At 43.6% G+C, this 17,130-nt stretch overlaps 1 protein-coding gene across 1 annotated transcript; it reads left to right on the top strand.

Annotated features, from left to right (window-relative positions):
- Window positions 1-11,759: 11,759 nt before the first annotated feature.
- LOC115689985 (F-box/kelch-repeat protein SKIP25) lies at window positions 11,760-13,091 on the top strand (the record flags this gene model as incomplete). The annotated part of the gene is made up of 1 exon (XM_056317634.1): window positions 11,760-13,091. A coding segment is annotated over one exon (1,332 nt), but the record flags the coding sequence as incomplete, so codon positions are not given.
- Window positions 13,092-17,130: the final 4,039 nt, after the last annotated feature.

Raw genomic sequence — 17,130 nt, forward strand, 5'->3', positions numbered from 1 at the left:
GCGCTCTCTCCGCTTCTCACCTCCGCGTCGTCGGGCGCAACTGTTGGGCCTAAATGGGCCTTCCCTCTCCTGAAAGCGTACGATGATGGAGTCTACGGCCCATTAAAGGGCCCAAAACGAAAAGGCCCATGAACAACTTTCGCTGCAAAATTGGGCCCACGCATTTGCGTGAGAAAGAAAATACAACAGCTTATAATTTGACATATTTAGTTATTTTCTTTAGGCTTTTTTATTTTGGGAAAAAAGCCACCAAAAATCTCAAATTATGCCCACTGTGATACATTTTTCTTAAACATTTTATTTCGACATCAAAAATCCCGAATTATACCCATTCTAACACATTAATCCTAAACTTTTTTCTTGTAACATAAAAAATCTCAAACTTGTACTTACATGACATATTTATCTTCCGTTAAGGTTTTGTCGGATGATTTTTCAACTTAATTAACATTTATCTTCCGGCTTTCATGTAAACAGATTTTTAACGATGCTCATTGACGAATTTTTTACGAATGGTAAATGTGTCACACGGGTACAAGTTTGGGACTTTTTGAGTCACGGAAAAAAGTTTAGGGTAAATGCATCACATTGGGCACAATTTTGGATTTTTTGTGGCTTTTTGCGAAGCCATGAATTATGAATAGAATCCGATTCACTTAGTATTAGAAATTTAAGTATCGAGATGCTTCCAATGTTGACTTGAGTTCAATGGGACATTTTCAATATCTCACCTACCAAAACCAAAATTTTGAGACTTTTTGTTGTTCTTTGTTATAACGGGCGCATGAATGGTGGTGATTAATCTGTCTAGGCCAACCCGGTGACCCGACCCAATTTTTGGGGTCTGGATTCGATTGGATGGGATTTTTTTTTTTTTTTTTTCAGGTTGGGATAAAAATTTGTCCATATCCTATTAACTTCCAATGAGATCATGTCGGTTGTCGAGGTCAATTTCATTTTTTACTAATTAGGTTTAAAAAATTGTTAAGAAGTCACAAATCAAAACTACTAATAAGTTCATTAGTCAAAGTCAACCGCGCAATTGACTATAAATATATCAAGGCAAAACGAGTAGAGTCTTGAGATTTGCATCACTTTACTTTTGCAACCATCAAGTAATCAAATGAAAAGTTTGGAATCCCTGATGCACTAAATTACTTTGCTTAAATGTGTAATCAACGCTTCGAAAGTCGGATATTTTCTTATCGAACAAATTTAACTAATGTTCCAAGAGCGCCCGACAAATGTGAACTTTTCAGTGTTCGGCACCAAAGTATTGGATATTCTCTATCGGTTTGCCTATTAAAAATACATATAGATGACGCATATACGAGTTTGCCCATCAACTCTTAGGGTAGGCTCAGTTGGCTGGGACGCCGACAGATTTTTTTACCTCGGAAACCAGAAGCCAGATCCCACCAACCGCATGCAGATTGCCCCTTTCATAACCCGCCCCCCGGATGAGGTCGCCATATCCATAAGAAACCGGGGCAGTTTTATCTTCATCCATTGCATCAGCAAAAGGTTTGATGCCGAAAAATAGCACGCTCCTCTAGTCTCGGTGAGCCAACTGACATGAAGACATGGATGAAGCTAGTCTTAGGGCCCGTTTGGTTCAACTTTGCAAATAAGCTTTGGGGGAATGCAAATACCTTTAGGTTAAAGCCCCTCAAGGAAATGCATTTGGTAAAAAATTCTTTGTGAAGCTACTTTGGCCCAAGTAGTGTTTTACTATTTTTTTTTCAAAGGGCTTTGGGACCTTTTTTATTTAAAAAAAAAAAAAAGTTACCCTTCGCCGGAGCCGACAAAGGGCTACGGCCGCCAACGAGCCAGATCTGGCACCGGCAGCCGCCCGGGGTCGCGCAACCCAGGCTGATGGTGCCTGGACGGTCGCGAGACCCCAGGCGACCGTCACCTGCCCTTCGCCGGCTAGATCCGGTGTCGTCAGCCGCCCTCGCCGGCCGCCCTTTCGCGAAGAAGATGAACAGTAATAACAAGGTCAAAACCGGAATATTAAAGAATAAGTTAGGGTAATTTAGGAAGAAAAAAAATTAGTTTCAATATTTGCCAAATGCTAAAAGCTCAAAGCTGGTCTGGATCAGCTTTGAGCTTTCAACATTCTCAATGTTAGCTTTTGGCCGAAAGTCCATTGGGAATACTTTTCAAACGCCCTTGCATTTTTCCAAGAGATTTTCAGCCTCAAAAATTCTTTGCGAAAGCTGAATCAAACGGCCTTACTTCCTCCCATCGCTCACACGCACTCGCTCTCTCTCTCTCTCTTTATAAATGAAGAACCGTCCATTGAGTCATGACCGCTCGCCCACGTGAAAGTTAGGCGAGGCCCCAAAACGACTGGCGAGCGCCAGACATATACAGAGACAGAGACAGACACTGAGGGAGAGATACATTGAATTCAAGACAGGAGCTCGTTTTGGCTCCTGGGAAGAGGGAGAAGATAAAGGGGTCCGTGCGTGAACAAGGGGCCATTCAAACTTTGTGGCGGAGGTTGGAGATTGGAGAGAGAGAGAGAGAGAGGGAATAGGAAAAGGGGAATGGCATTGAATGCGTAAAGCTGGTGCACGGTCTCCCACTCTCCAACTTGCTGCCTGCTCATGGGCAGCCTTTTTTCTGTCTCCCAGCAACTACTTGTTCTTTTCTTGAATGTTGGAGAGACTTCTCTCTATTTCATTCTGGTTTTAGTATTCATAATAACAGGGCCCTCTTCTTCTTCTTCTTTTTCTTTTTTGGCTGGTTTTTCGAGCTCTCTAGATACCGTTGGAGCCAGCCGCGGGAATTGTAAGTAAATGCGCATATGTAATGATTCTAACTCGAGCCTCGGGTGAGTAAAAAGGGTTTCACCACGATGTTTGTGGAGTTATGATTACGAAGTGTTAACTAGAACTAAGCAATCGAACCGGAACCTAGGGATAGGGGCCGAGATTGGTTCATAAGGGTACCGATGTAATTTCGGGTTCCAAAAACTAAGAACCAACTGGTTTTACCTGGGAACCTAGGATAGAACCTTGAACTAAACGATTGCAAATCGGTTTACCTTTAACCCTAAGCAAGGTCTTTTTGCTTTTTTCATAAATTGAATATATTCGACGTATTATTTTCAAGTAGAAGGAATTGTATTCATATTTAACATAATACATAATATCACGAAACAAAAGAATGAAAAAAAAAAAAACCTACTAGTCTAAGGTCAACAGGGTCTGTTTCAGATTCCAAAAATTGGAAATCGTCAATGACAGGGTATTGGGTTCTAGGTCTAAAACTTACCTACTCTGAAACCGATCATCCTTAGTATCAACTTGATAAAAAAGTGATTTGTGTGTTTAATTTTTTTCGTAATGCCATGGCACTATTGCTCTTTAATCCCATAATTTCTTTTTATTTTCACTTACAATTGAGAAAAAGAGATATATTGAAAAGAAAAAAACCAAGTAGTGGATTAATGCCATTGCAACTTGCAAGCCCAATAGTAATGTATACATGGATAACCAACTATGTATCACGTGATCTATGATAAAATCATTTATCAATTTCCTTTTCGTTTCTCTAAGAACTTTTTGAACATCTCACTTTCCACTTTTTTCAATAACAAACAAAAGCGGAAACATGGGGTTCATGGATATCACATCAGGCGCAATAAAAGAAAGCATTCAAAGCCAGAACTTCAAGGAAATGCCTTTTTTCCCATATAAAGTGATCTATGGCCTAAGTAATTTATTACTAATAGAAAGCATCATATACAAATAAAACCTCAAAGGATAAAAAATGGTGATACCCTGGCTCTAGCTAATTTATTACATGAATTGATGCACCGGTCATCCTACGATATCTCGCATATGAGGAGAGAGACGCAAGCAATGGCCTCACCTTAGTCATGCTGCCTAGGCGAGTTCATGACCATTATCTTTAGGGGTGTGATTGAGTCGAGTCGAGTCGAGACAGTTCAATGCTTGAGCTTGATTAGGCTCAGACATCAAACTATGCTTGATTGAACTGGACTTTCAGGTTTACCTCAATTCGAATAAGCTTTTCGCCAAGCTTGACTCGACTTGATTATTTAATAAGTGGAAGCTCCGATGGCACTAAGACCATGAACTCTAAGAGTACATTATAACTCAAAGAAGGAAAATTTCAGAAGCCATCTCCGCTTTTTTTTTCCAATGACAATTTGCATCGTGAGTTTTGAAAACGTACAATTTGCATCTTCAAACAGAATTCCCAAGTCCAAAAAAGACCAATCCACCCTCAAACTCATCCAAGCCCTAAACCATTTCCCCCCCCCCCCCCTCCTTTGCCACGGCCGTCATCGAGCATTACCAATGTCGAGCTCAACGAATATGGGTGTTAGCGTCGAGCTCCACGTATGTTGGTTGAGCTCGGTTGAAGCTCTGTCCACATTGAGTCGAGCTTCACTCTGATGGAGCTACACGAATTTGTCAAGTCGAGCCTAACTTAGATCCAGGTAGAGCTCAATGGGTCGTGGCTTAGAATCAGCGATGGCATTGCGGGTGTCGGTAGTGCCGAGAGCGGAGCGGTTGAGCAGCGAGTGAATTAGGATTTCGGGCAAGTGGGTTTTTCATTTGTGGATGGATTTGAATGGTGGGAAGGGCAAAATCCGAAAGGAAAATGACAAATTCATGCATAGAGCCACGACGCAAGATGCAACTTGGGATGCTGATTGTATACTTTCGATACTCAAGGTACAACTAGATATGCACACAAAAACGTGAGGATACTTTTTGATATCTTCCCCTTAAAATATGAACGACCCTACGTGTTTGTTTATACTACTTTTCTTATAATCAAATAATCAACTAAGTACAGAGATTCAACGACTGGCGGTGTCAGCAGAGGGCGAATGTGGACCACAAGTGATTCGGGGAACACGACAAGATTGCCTTTTTGGCCATTCGCACGCCACGAGCTTTGTCTGCGTGCGTGCGTGCATGGGGGTGGGAGCAAGTGAAAAAGCTCCCCACCACGCGTATTTGCGCCTTTATCTTGATTACGTACGTAATTCCACCAACTACATTTTCGTTCTTTCTTTCTTTCTTGGCGGTCAAAAGGGGCTTTTGGGGCCAACCAAAAGCATGCATGATTAGATGGAGCCTTTGACTAATCGTCTAAATCGCTTTTATCGGGTACTTTCGGCCTACAAATTGGTGGTTACTAAAAGAAAAAGAAGGGGGGTGGGAGCGAGTTCTCCTTATTCCTCTAACCGTCCGATAGAACTTCTTATGCATCGAAAGATAAGTGTGTCGATGAGACAGTTCCGAGTTATGTTAAGAGACTTGTTTTCTTGAAAATACTTATCTGCAATAACAATTCATCGATTTCCTTACCAAAAAAAAAATAACAATTCATCGATTATGTTCTTAAGCACCCAAAAGGGGGGAAGATGAGCTCCGGAGGTCCCACTATATGGAGTAAGTGTTTATACATCATTTGCACGATTGATGCGGTGTAATCTGTCGGTTGTTTTGGACGGTTGATGCGTATCTCGAATCAATGTCGACGTTTTATAAATGTTGGAAAGGCCTCTCTTGGAGTTCATTTGGGTTTGTATAACTTAGGTTTCTAACTCCAAAGCTTATAAGTTTGACATCTTTACCTCTTTTCTTTAGGCTCTTTTCATCTTTGGCGAAGCCACGATTTTCGCGACATACGTCCCGCTTAATATTATGATTTTTACCAGGTATCTACTAGTACTCTCTTAGTGTTAGACATATAGGCTCCATTTGTTTCGCGAAAATGAATGATTATGTAAACATTTTCCTAAAAATGATCGATTGTATAGTTTGAAATAATTAGTCAATGGAAACAGTTTTCATTATTTTGTAAAGCGATCATTCTAAGGAAAATAATTTCTAAATCATTCATTTTCTACGAAACAAACGGAGTCATGGTATAGAGATACTTTCTAAAGTTGGCTTTAGTTCAATAGGACATTTTCAATATCTTACCTATCAAAAACCAAAATTTTGAGACTTTTCTCGTTTCTTCTCATAAAACCGGTGCAAGAATGGCGCCTAACCCGTTTAAGGTCAAACCGGCGACCTGACCCAATTTTTCGGATCCGGATTAGAATTTTCAGTTGGGAGGAAATGTTTGTCCATGTCCCGTTGTTTCCCAACAAGATCACGTGCGCTGTCAAGGTCAATTTCATTTTTTTTTACCTACCAAGTTAAGTAAATAAACAAAAGTAAAAAGTAAGAAGTCAAATCAAACTCCCAATAAATTCAAAGCCAATCGAATTCGCATTTTACCAAATTTTCTGGTTGGGAAAAGAAATATATAGTTACAGACTTACAGTGTGCTTTAAATGTCACCTTTCATTGTTCTTGATACAAAATTTTCGGATATATGGTTTGCCTATTAACCCCTAGATTGGCTCAGTTAATTGGGGGCAATGGAGGATTTGTAGCTCAGGAGTTAAAGGTCAGAATCCCATCCTCGCTCGAAGATGGCTCTGAGTCACGATCTCCATGTCCGCATCTAAGGGTGATTAGGATGGGTCGGTTCCCATCTTGGAGCGGAACCGGGCAGGGTTGGTTTCTCGTTTATGCAACTAGGAGGTGGCTCACCCGGTGCTAAAACATGTGATTTGTTCTTTCTTTTTGGGTTTCTTTTGTTTTCTACGTACGAGAGTTTCCCAACATTAAAATAAGAGGATAATTCAATAATTAGTGTTTACTTCGGAATGAAAAATAAAAGAAAAATTAAAAAATCTCGGTCAGTCCGTTGATCCGGTAGATATGAGATCTGGAATAATCCAGATCTGGCCAGTTCGATTCGGTTCCTAGATTGGATCGGAACGGATGCACGCTTCTGACCGCATCCCGCGTCGAGAAAAAGACGGAGAAGAAGATGATGAAACTGGGAAGTTATCATCACCTATTGCGTCAGCAGAAAGGTACGGCGCCAACAAAAAAGAATAGCAAAAACTCCTCGAATCTCGGCGGCCGATCCAGATGCAGACATAAACAAAAGCTGCTCTCTTTCTCCCTCTCTCTCTCTCGTGGACGGTGCTTCATTTACTGAGGGAGTGAGAGAGAGAGAGAGAGAGAGAGAAGCAGCAGCTCATTTTGGCTCTTGGGAATGGGGACGAGACGAGGGGGTTGCGTGCACGAGATAAAGCTGTACAGAGAGAGAGAGAGAAAAGAGAAGGAATTGAATGCGTAAAGCTGGTGGATGTCCCTCCTACTCTCCCCACCAGCTTTTGCCATTGCCTAGGGCCAGGGGAAAAGCCTTTTTCCCTCTTCCCAGCAACTTCCCTTTTTCTTCCTTTTTGGGACTAGACTTTTCCTCTTTTTATTCTGCTTTTAATCATAACAGGGCCATCTGTTTTTCTTGCTTCTTTTTTTTTTTTTGGACCTCTCTGGATACCCGTGGAGCCGGCCCCCGCGAAGTGGAGACCGGGGGATCTCGTGTTCCCGGCCCCCTCATCGATGCCTTAGGCCATTGTAACGAGAGAAGACACAGATGTAATGATTATTGTTAACTCGACCTCTTTTAGTAAGGATGGTAGATCTAAATCTCAAATGAAGACTGTTGCTCGGCCTCACGGCGAGGATGGAGCATTGGTTAAGGAGTTCTTTCTTTCTTTTGGGGAATTTGTTTAAGAGCGTTCCGCCGCGATGTCCGTGGAGTTATAATTACGGTGTATTGACTCGATTTTTTAGAATTTGATTTTGCATGTTTAATTTTCTCGTGGATTTATTGAAAAAATCAAGTAGTGGATTAATCTCGCTGCAAACCCAATAATAATAATTTAGAAGCAGATAACCCAACCGCACATCACATGACTTATGTTAGAATCATCTAACATTCTCCTTTTCACGTGATACATGGGTTTCCATGATTTTAATCACATCAGATGCGTTAAAAAGAAAAGCATCCAAAGCCAGAACTTGAATGTAAGCGCCTTTTTCTATTTATAGTGACCTGTGGCCCAAATAATTCATTACCAATTGAAAGCATCGGATGTGAATGAAACCACATGAGACACGGGCACCTCGGTATGGAAAAATGGTGATGCTCTCGTCCAGCTGATTAATTTACATGCACCAAGAGGAGAGAGACGCCAGTGATGGCTGTGCCTCGGTCACGGTGTCTAGACGAGGTCTGCGACCCTTTTTTTTGATGGTATGATTGAGTCGAGTGGAGTCGAGATAGCTCGATGTTTGAGTACAACTAGGCTCGGATGTTCAAAGCTGGATACTCAAGTGCGCTTGATTGAGCTTGATTTTCAAGTTCGACCTCGATTTTAATGGGTTTTTTTACGAGCTTGACTCGACTAAGCGTTAGTTGAATCTTAGATGACACTGTAAACTCGAGTTTGTGCTAAGATCTCGAGCAATATTAATAAGAAAAAGGGAAATTTCAAAAGCAATCTCCACTTTTCATTTCAATAACTATTTGCATCATAGATTTTAAAAATACACAATTAGCATATGAGATTAGAATCCCAAATTCAAATACACCAATCTACCCTCAAACTCATGTAAACCCTATATTCCCCCCTCTCTCTACTATGGCTCCACCACTGACCTTGACCGGCAGAGTGCCACCGTTGACCCCAATTGAGCCTCTCTCTCTCTCTCTCTCTCTCTCTCTCTCTCTCTCTCTCTCTCTCTCTCTCTCTCTCTAGTCTGAGTCAAGTTCGATGCCGGTGGAGCTCGACGGGTTGCGGCTAGGGTGGTGATTGGCGGTGATGGCAACGACCCAGCTAGTGTCAGTGGCACCGGGAAGAAAAGGGCAAAGCAGTGGACGGGTCAGGGTTTTGGGCAAGCGAGTTTTGATTGTGGGTATATTTGAAAGGGTAGGAGGTGTCGAAACCGGAAGGAAAAAAAAAATCAAACGCAACTCAGAATTCTAAATATAGGCTGTCGTGTGGACATACATGTGTACACAAACGCAAATGCTAGAAAATAACCCCAAACAAATCCACGGGTAAGAAGCGCAAAGCGATCGAGAGACACCGATGAGGTCAGCGATCAGCGGTTCCGGCAGAGCGAGTTTGGGCCAAACGTGATTAGAGCATTTGTCCGGACCTCGGGATCACTAAAATGTAAAACTTCTAAAGGGTATCTCTCTTTTTAGGGAAGATAAAGATGCACGAGAGAATTGAGGGTGCAAGATGTACGGGTACAGTACTGTCACGTTAAAATAACGAAGGCATTCGTGGAGCCCGCCCCACAAAATGGGAACAGGCTCACAGGATGAAGATAGGAAGTGGAGGCCATCGTAGGAGAAAATTATAGGATTTAATGAAAAGTCGTCACAAGACCGGCAATATCAACGACCGGCTGTTGCCAACAGGCGTAAAGGAATTGGGGGGGCGAGGCCGGAAAGTACTAGTTTCGGAATTCGATCCCGTGGGCGCCGCACGTTCATGTGCGTAACATAAAGGAGCGACAAAAAAAAAAACCGATGGGGGGGGGGTTCCGGCGGAGCGAGGATGGGCGACACGTGATGAGAGCAAAGAACACGACAAGATGGCCTTTTGTCTGGGCGCGCAGGTGGCGGAGCGACTTTTTAAAAGGAAAAAAGGAAGCTCGCGACCACGCGTATCTGCCCTTTACCTTAAATTATACGTAATTCCACCAACTGCATTTTAATAATGACGACAGGCAGCTTTTTCGCGTGGGGCCCCTCCCCCTTTCTTCCTTTAAATCTTGGGAAGAATTTCTTCCTTCCTTTCTTTCTTCCTTTCTTTCTTGGCGGTCAAAAGGGGTTTTGGGGCCAACCAAAACGAAAGCAAATGCGTGATTAGATGGGAGTCTTGTCGATTCATCGTCGTTTAAAAGTCGCTTTTTGTACGTAGCTTCTTCGGCCTCACGTTGATGGGGGTACTAAAAGGAAAGGAGGAGGTGCTCTCTTGCTCTTTGTTCTTCTCCTGACCATCCAATATTAACTTCTTGCGGCATTGGATGGGAGTAAAGAGGGGTCGGATGGCGAGGGCGAAGCCCGTGCGCCCGTTCGGCTTCGATAGAAGATCGCCCGAGAAGCGGCTATCGTGACCCCATCCCTCCTCGAAGTGGCTCTGATCTTTGTCGGGATCCAGCGGCGCCCGGACAAAGGCCGTCCTGTATAACAACATGTCGATTCGATTTTTCCAACACTTGAAAGGGAGAAGATAAGGTCCGATGGTTCCACTATGGAGGAAGCGTTTTTTATATTGATTACACAACTGATATGGTGTAATTTGTCGATTGTCTTGCACGATTGATGTGCATCTCAAATATTTATCGCCGTTTAGCATGGAAAACCTGATTTGATTTTTCTGATGAAAATTACCAAGAAATTCTAATTTTTTTATTTTTTTCCTTATTCCTTGGCTGGCCACGGCGATAACCAGAGACTAGCCACAGGCGAGAGACAAGCTCACCCAAGGCTGACGAGGCTTGACCTCTCAAGATTTCGGCAAGGTTGAGGACTCTGGCAACCTCAAGCGAGGCTCGAGCATCGCCTGAGGCCAGCGATATCGTCCCTTGACTATGGCCGATGGAGGAAGAAGGAAAAAGAAAAATTAAAATTAATTTTTTTAACATATATTTTTATTAGAACGAACGTTTCATTAACTAAAGACTCGAGCCTGAGTGATGAGAACTTAAGCATGACCTTCGTGGACCCAGGCCTAAGTGCCAAGGACCAGAGCTAGAGTATCGAGGACCCGAGCATAACCTTTATGCACTCGGGCTCGAGTGCCGAGGCATTGGGTATATGCACCAAGGCTTCAGGTCCGGAGACTTGGTCCTGAACGCCGGGGACTTGAGAATCAATGCTGGTGTTTCCGTGCTCAAGCGTCGAGTTTCTGGTCCAAATGTCAATACCTAGTTATATATTTAGAAATTATTTTCCAATTTTTCAAACAGAAAATCATTTTTCCGAATTTAAGCATAGGTTTTCTGTTGACTCGTAACTCATTTTCTTAAGCGAACCAAATGCTGGAAAATGAGGATAATGTTTCCCTGGATAATATTTTCCGCAAAACAAGCGAAGCTCGAATATATATTCATCTTTTTCTAAAAGTTTAAGTCAGTTGAAGTAGGATGTGATATAAACACTCTTTATTTTATATAATTAAATCTGCTGCATTGAGATCCAACTCTTATAGTGGCGCCTCAACTCTCTTTGTTAGTTAGCACTTTCGATGGGGTCACCGCGACGAACTGGCCCATTTCGGGTCAAAAATCAATTCAAAAATGGCTTTATAATCAAATAGAATACACGTTCAAGAGAACCTAAATCCGGCCATCGTCTTCACTCGATCTTAAATAGAATTTTAAGTTTTATTTTCAAACGACACTCAGGTAATAAAAAAAAAAACCCCTATTTCCATTGAAATGGCTTCGAACCCAATCACGCTTGCAAGTGACGATTGGGTTAGGACTTATTTGTGCGAAATTCAAAAGCTTCACCATCCGATTGGAGTTTCACTTGATTTACGACATGCTTTTTCGAGTGAAATTCGGCGCGATCCCAGCTTAAATCACAAATTTTCTCGGGTACCTTCTCTATCCATTAGGTGCTATGTATCAAATCACGATAACACCTTCTTCACGAAATTGCCTAATATGCCTTCAAATAACAACAAAAAATTTTCTTGTCGTTCGAAGGAAGCAAACGCAACTCCTAAAAAGTTATGCCCCGAACAAAATCGTTATTAATTGATCCCCACCAAAGAAAAAGGCAAAAAAAATTAAAAAAATTAAAAAAATAAACCGAAAACACCAATATAAAATGCCTCACAAACTCGCTGTTCTTCCTTCCTCCCTTCCATACAAATGGCCAACGCCGTCGCTCCCACAGCCGATTCAACCCCCTCCACCGCCGCCGCCGCCGCAGCCACCTCCTCCTCCTCCTCCGCCAAGCGCCGCAAGGTGGCCGACCACGACCGGGACCGCCCCCACCAGCCGCCCTTGCTGCCCGGGCTCCCCGACCACATTGCCCGCCTCTGCCTCGCCCGCGTCCCCCCTTCCCTCCTCTTCTCCGTCTGCCGCTCGTGGCGGCGCGTCATCTACGCCCCCTCCTTCCCTCCCTTCCTCTCCCTCTACGCCCTCCTATCACCCTCTTCGCCCCAGGAGCCGTCGCTGCCTCCGTCGTCCTCCTCGTCGTCGCCGTCGCGGTCGCTCCCGACCGATCAGCACCACCTGAGCAACGTCGAGTTCGCCACCTTCGACCCGATCGCCGCCCGGTGGCGCGCGCTCCCCCCGCCGGCCCCCGACGCGCCGCTCCGCCTCCTCGTCAGCCACCCCTCCTTCCTCTCCTGGCGCTTCCCCATCCAGACCGTCTCCGTCGCCGGGAAGCTCGTCCTCCTCGCCGCCACCGCCCGCAACTTCTTACCGGCGATATCGCGCCCGCTCATCTTCGACCCGATCGCCCGGAGGTGGGCCTCCGGCCCGCCGTTCACCGCCCCCCGGCGGTGGTGCGCCGCCGGGGTCCTCGGCGCCGCCGTCTACGTGGCGAGCGGGATCGGGTCCCAGTTCAGCACCGACGTGGCGAGGTCGGTCGAGAAGTGGGATCTCAACACGTCCGGCAACAGAAATCCCGGCACGAGGAAGAAAGACGAGAGCGCGAATTGGGAGTGGAGGAAATTGAAAAGGCTCAAAGACGGGCGGTTTTGCAGGGACGCCATCGAGGCCGTCGGGTGGAGAGGCAAACTATGCATGGTCAACGTGAAGGGCCACGCCGCGAAGCAAGGGCTCGTCTACGACGTCGCCGCCGACGCGTGGCAGGAGATGCCGGATGGGATGATCGGGGGCTGGCTCGGCCCCGTCGCGTCCATGGACGAGGACGTCATCTACGTCGTCGACGAGGTCAAGGGCGTCCTCAGCCGGTACGACGAGGGGCGCGACCGCTGGGACGAGGTCATGGCCTCGGAGAGGCTCCGCGGGGCCCAGCACGTCGCGGCAGGGGGCGGCCGGGTCTGCGTCGTGTGCGGCGGGGAGGACGGCGGGATCGCGGTGGTCGACGTCGCGGCCTCCCCGGCGAGGCTCTGGGTGGTGGACCCGCCACCGGCGGTGCAGGCCGTGACCGTCCACGTCCTGCCCCGGATGAGCGGCGGCGGCGGCGGCGGCGACGATGGGCTGGAAAATTGGTGAATCAAGGACCGGCCATCGGAGAGAGATTATGCTTTTTCCTTCAGTTTCTTCTGATCGGATGAGTTACCATCAAACGGGGGCAAAACGGTAATTCCAGGTCACAGAATTTTTTTTTCCCTTACTTTCCTCTTATAGGGTTTCTTCATTTTTAAAATTTTTTTTTTCCCCCTTTTGTAATTAAAAAAAAAAGGGAGATATTTTATGAGGCCGAAAGTGAAAATTTGTCGTCTACCAGTGCGTGTATGTGAGAAAGAGAGATGGGGGAAGGAAACTATATTGTAATATGAGCAAAGATGCAATGCACATGGTAGCGATGTTTTCGAATTCTTCTCCTGTGGTCGGTTTTTTTCTGACGTGGCAGTTTGATTTTGTCGAGATCTATCGCTTTCGAATTAAAAATGGTGTGCAAATGCCATAAATAAATTTTGAATTATGCGTGCCATAATTTTAATATTGATTTTTTTTTGCGCTGCACAGTATGCAACTTTGCGATTGAAATCTCGATAAATAAGTGCGGTTGTCAATCGGTAAAATAGGGTTGGTGACAGCTACTGTCCGAGCATTCGAGCATAAAAAAAAATTGTATTACAAAATACACGAATATATTTAGATATAAATTGTTATCTAATTATTTTAAGTGATATAAATAATTATTTTTAAAAAATATTTATTTATTCGCGAAATAAACTATGCAGTGAGGTCGCACGAAATGGTTGGAGGAGAGAGAAGCCAAAGTACTGGTGGTGTAGCAGGTGGTTGCGTGCTTGTAAAGGATAAGGCTGTGTGGTAGGGAATCGGGATGATGGAGGATGCGAATGGGGCCTCAAATTAATAATAAAGAAAAGCCACACATTATTTGGATTTAAAAAAATGTTTCCGCTTCTTTTTCAATTTTGATAAGGGTCAAAAGACGGTGGTTATTTATCGGCTACGGGTGTCGTAATTTTCAAACGGCGTTCAATTTTAATGTCGTAACTTTGTAATTTTTCAGCTGATCACTCAAGTGTCAAGAAATCCTACCCGGTATTAAAACTCACGGCATTTTCGATGAGCCCTTTTTTTTTCTTAAGTCACGGCATTCGAGCGATGGATTCAAAAGTTACCGGACCAAAGTGGAGCAAGCCGCGCGAAAATTAGGAACACGTGCCACGTCTTTCCCCACGTGCTCTACAAATGTTGTTAGCGATTCATAAGGCAGAGGAATATTAGTTCTTATCATTACGGGTAGTTCATGTGCATTGACAGTCTGCGGAGGCTGTTTGGGCTACCAGCTTTATCGGCAGCTTTTCGTATTAAATGTCGCTTTCTTGAGATGCAGGCTAGGCCGCCAAGAGTTTCATCAAATGCAGCACATGCAAGTTTCTTACCTTTGAAGATATATAGCATCCACAGGCTTCATACCCTAAGAAAAACCTCAACCCTAAGTTGAGTCTAAGTCTACTCAAAAAACAGTTTTGGCCCGGCTTAATTCTATCTTAAAATTTTTTTTATCTCGTAAAAAATCACTTACTTCTACTTGAGTCCCGAATACGTCCCGTTAACCCTTCGTCGACAATCAAGAGATAGAAAACTCTTGAGTATGAGCTGTTCGAGCATCCTGAGCGCGAGCTCTCCGATCGGGAGAGATGGAAGACTCCTAAGCACCGAGAGATTGAGGATCGAGTGCGACATCGAAGATTCCCGGATGAGTTGGAAGGACGACTCTTTTAAGAGTAAGAGATATTGTAGAAAGCCAACCCTGATTGCTCTAGTTTTATCCAAATTTCAGATTCAAGAAGATGTCTTGGATCTTATATTCGGGGGAAAACTATAGCGATGACGTGAAAATGTCACGTAGGATCATTAAAGGCGATTTCGGAGGGAGGGTTAACAAGATAGATATCTGACTCAAGTAAAAATTTGTGATCTTTTATGAAACAAATTTTTTTTTTTAAGTAGAACTGGAACGGGGACCGAAAGTTTGGGGTATTTTATAAGACTAAAAAAGTTCAAAATAAAATTAGGATTGGAGCTACAATTAGAGATTTTTTAGGGTATCAGGCCGGCATTTATATGGCTTGTCTTCTACTCCAGATTGACAATGACACATTGCTATCTCGTCCCTACTTTTAAATGTTTACTCTTTTTATTTACTCAGTAGAAGAAAAAGTTCTGTTTAATTTTTGTTTCTTATGCCGTGCAACATATGTAATTATATAATAATTGTAATCTGACCAAAAAGAAATAATTGTAAAAATTTCAAAGGAAATGAGAGAAAAAGAGCCCCTCGAGTAGGACTCGTCTCAAAATTTTGAACCCCAAAAAGGGAATTAAAAAAGAAAAAAGAAAAAAAAGGCTAAAATGGGAAGAAGGAGCTAGGCATGTGGTCTACTATGCGGAAGTGGTTGAAAGCCATTATTTTCTGATTGAATGCAATTCATTGAATTCTTCTTTTGGGATTAATAAATTGGAGTGTCATATGTTTCAAGCGACAACGGTATTTATAGCTCGAGTGGTTGGAGACTTTTCCGCAATAAATGGGCGTAGAATGTTCGTTATTATAATAAGGGGGTGATACCATAAAAAACCTCAAATTGGTACATATGTGATAAATTTACCAAAAATAAATTTCGGATAACAAAAAACCCCAAATTGGTAAGCGCGGACATAGTATCGCGTGTGTACCAGTTTGGGATTTTTGATGATCCAAAATTTTGTTTTGAGGTAAATTTGTCACAAGTGTACCAGTTTAGGGTTTTTGGTGGAAAAAAATTAGTTTGAGGTAAATTTATCACATGTGTATCAATCGGGGTTTTTCGTGATATTAACCTATGTTGGGTCATTACTTATTATTCTACAGTTTGGCAAGTTGGGGTTATTTATATAATTGTGCAAGCTTTAACCCTAAGCCTATAAATACTTCTTTTAATCTCAATAGAAAAACATTCTCTCTTTTGCCGACAATATGGTATCAGAGCTCAACATTCCTACGTGAGAGAAGACGCGCCAAGGTGTCGTTTTTGCCGGTTCTCCTGGTCAGCCACGCCAAGGTGTCGTTTTTGCTGGTTCTCCTGGTTAGCCGCGCCAAGGCGTCTCTTTTTTTTTTTTTTTTGTTTGCTGTCCAAGGCGTCGTCTTTATTCTAAAACGAAGAAAAACGAAACTAGTGTCCCATTGATGTCAACGCCCGTAAAACGCTGCTATCCCGTGTTGTTCCATTAACGTCAAGGCCCCCGTTTCAGCCATACGTTGTGTTTTGATTGGTGTTGAGTTGTTTGTGGTGATGTGATGATTAGATCACAAAGTTGTGGTGGTTTGGGTGAGATTCGTGTATGCTTGTGGTGTTGTCATTGTGATTGCCGACTAGTCAACTAGGTTTCAGATAGTCGACTAATAGTGAGTTTGAAAAGCAAAAGTTTCTTTAAATCTCACTCTCTAGTGCTCAGTGGTGTTGTGGTAGCGTGTTGTATTTTATGCTCGTTTTTCGTCTTTGTATCAGCATCTCAAATCTTACTTTCCACCGGCTACCACGGTTACTCAGATGCATCAATGAGAAGCGGACATGGTGGTAGTCCTCTTTCTACGAGGTCTTGGTCCAGATCACAGTGCTCTTTGGCAATAGATGACTTCTCTTGGTTCTCTACCTTCCATATAAGAAGTGTACTCTCAGGTTGCTCGTTACACTCCTAGTCCCAAAACTTCAGCCATATCAAAAAATAGTGCTATGGTGGCTCGTGGTGGTCAAGTTGCTCGTGGTCGTAGTAATAGTCGTGGAAATTGGAACTCATATGGTTTTAACCGTAGTAGTGACCGTGGTGTTTAGGGCCAAGGTGCTCCTCGTAGTGGTGGTAATAGTGGTTCTAGAGTAGCTCGTGGGGGTCACTTTTGTACTCATTGCCAGCTTACAGGACACACTGTTGATTATTGCTATAACCTCCATCCTGAGCTACAGGGTCTACATGTTTCTATTGATACTGAGCCTTGGTCTCTTTCGTCTGGACCTCCTTTCGGACAGAGTATGATGAATTTAAC

This window comes from Syzygium oleosum, unplaced genomic scaffold, assembly GCF_021117445.2.
Source record: "Syzygium oleosum isolate NSW1041296 unplaced genomic scaffold, Sole_v2.1 Sole_v2.14, whole genome shotgun sequence".
Lineage (NCBI taxonomy): Eukaryota > Viridiplantae > Streptophyta > Magnoliopsida > Myrtales > Myrtaceae > Syzygium > Syzygium oleosum.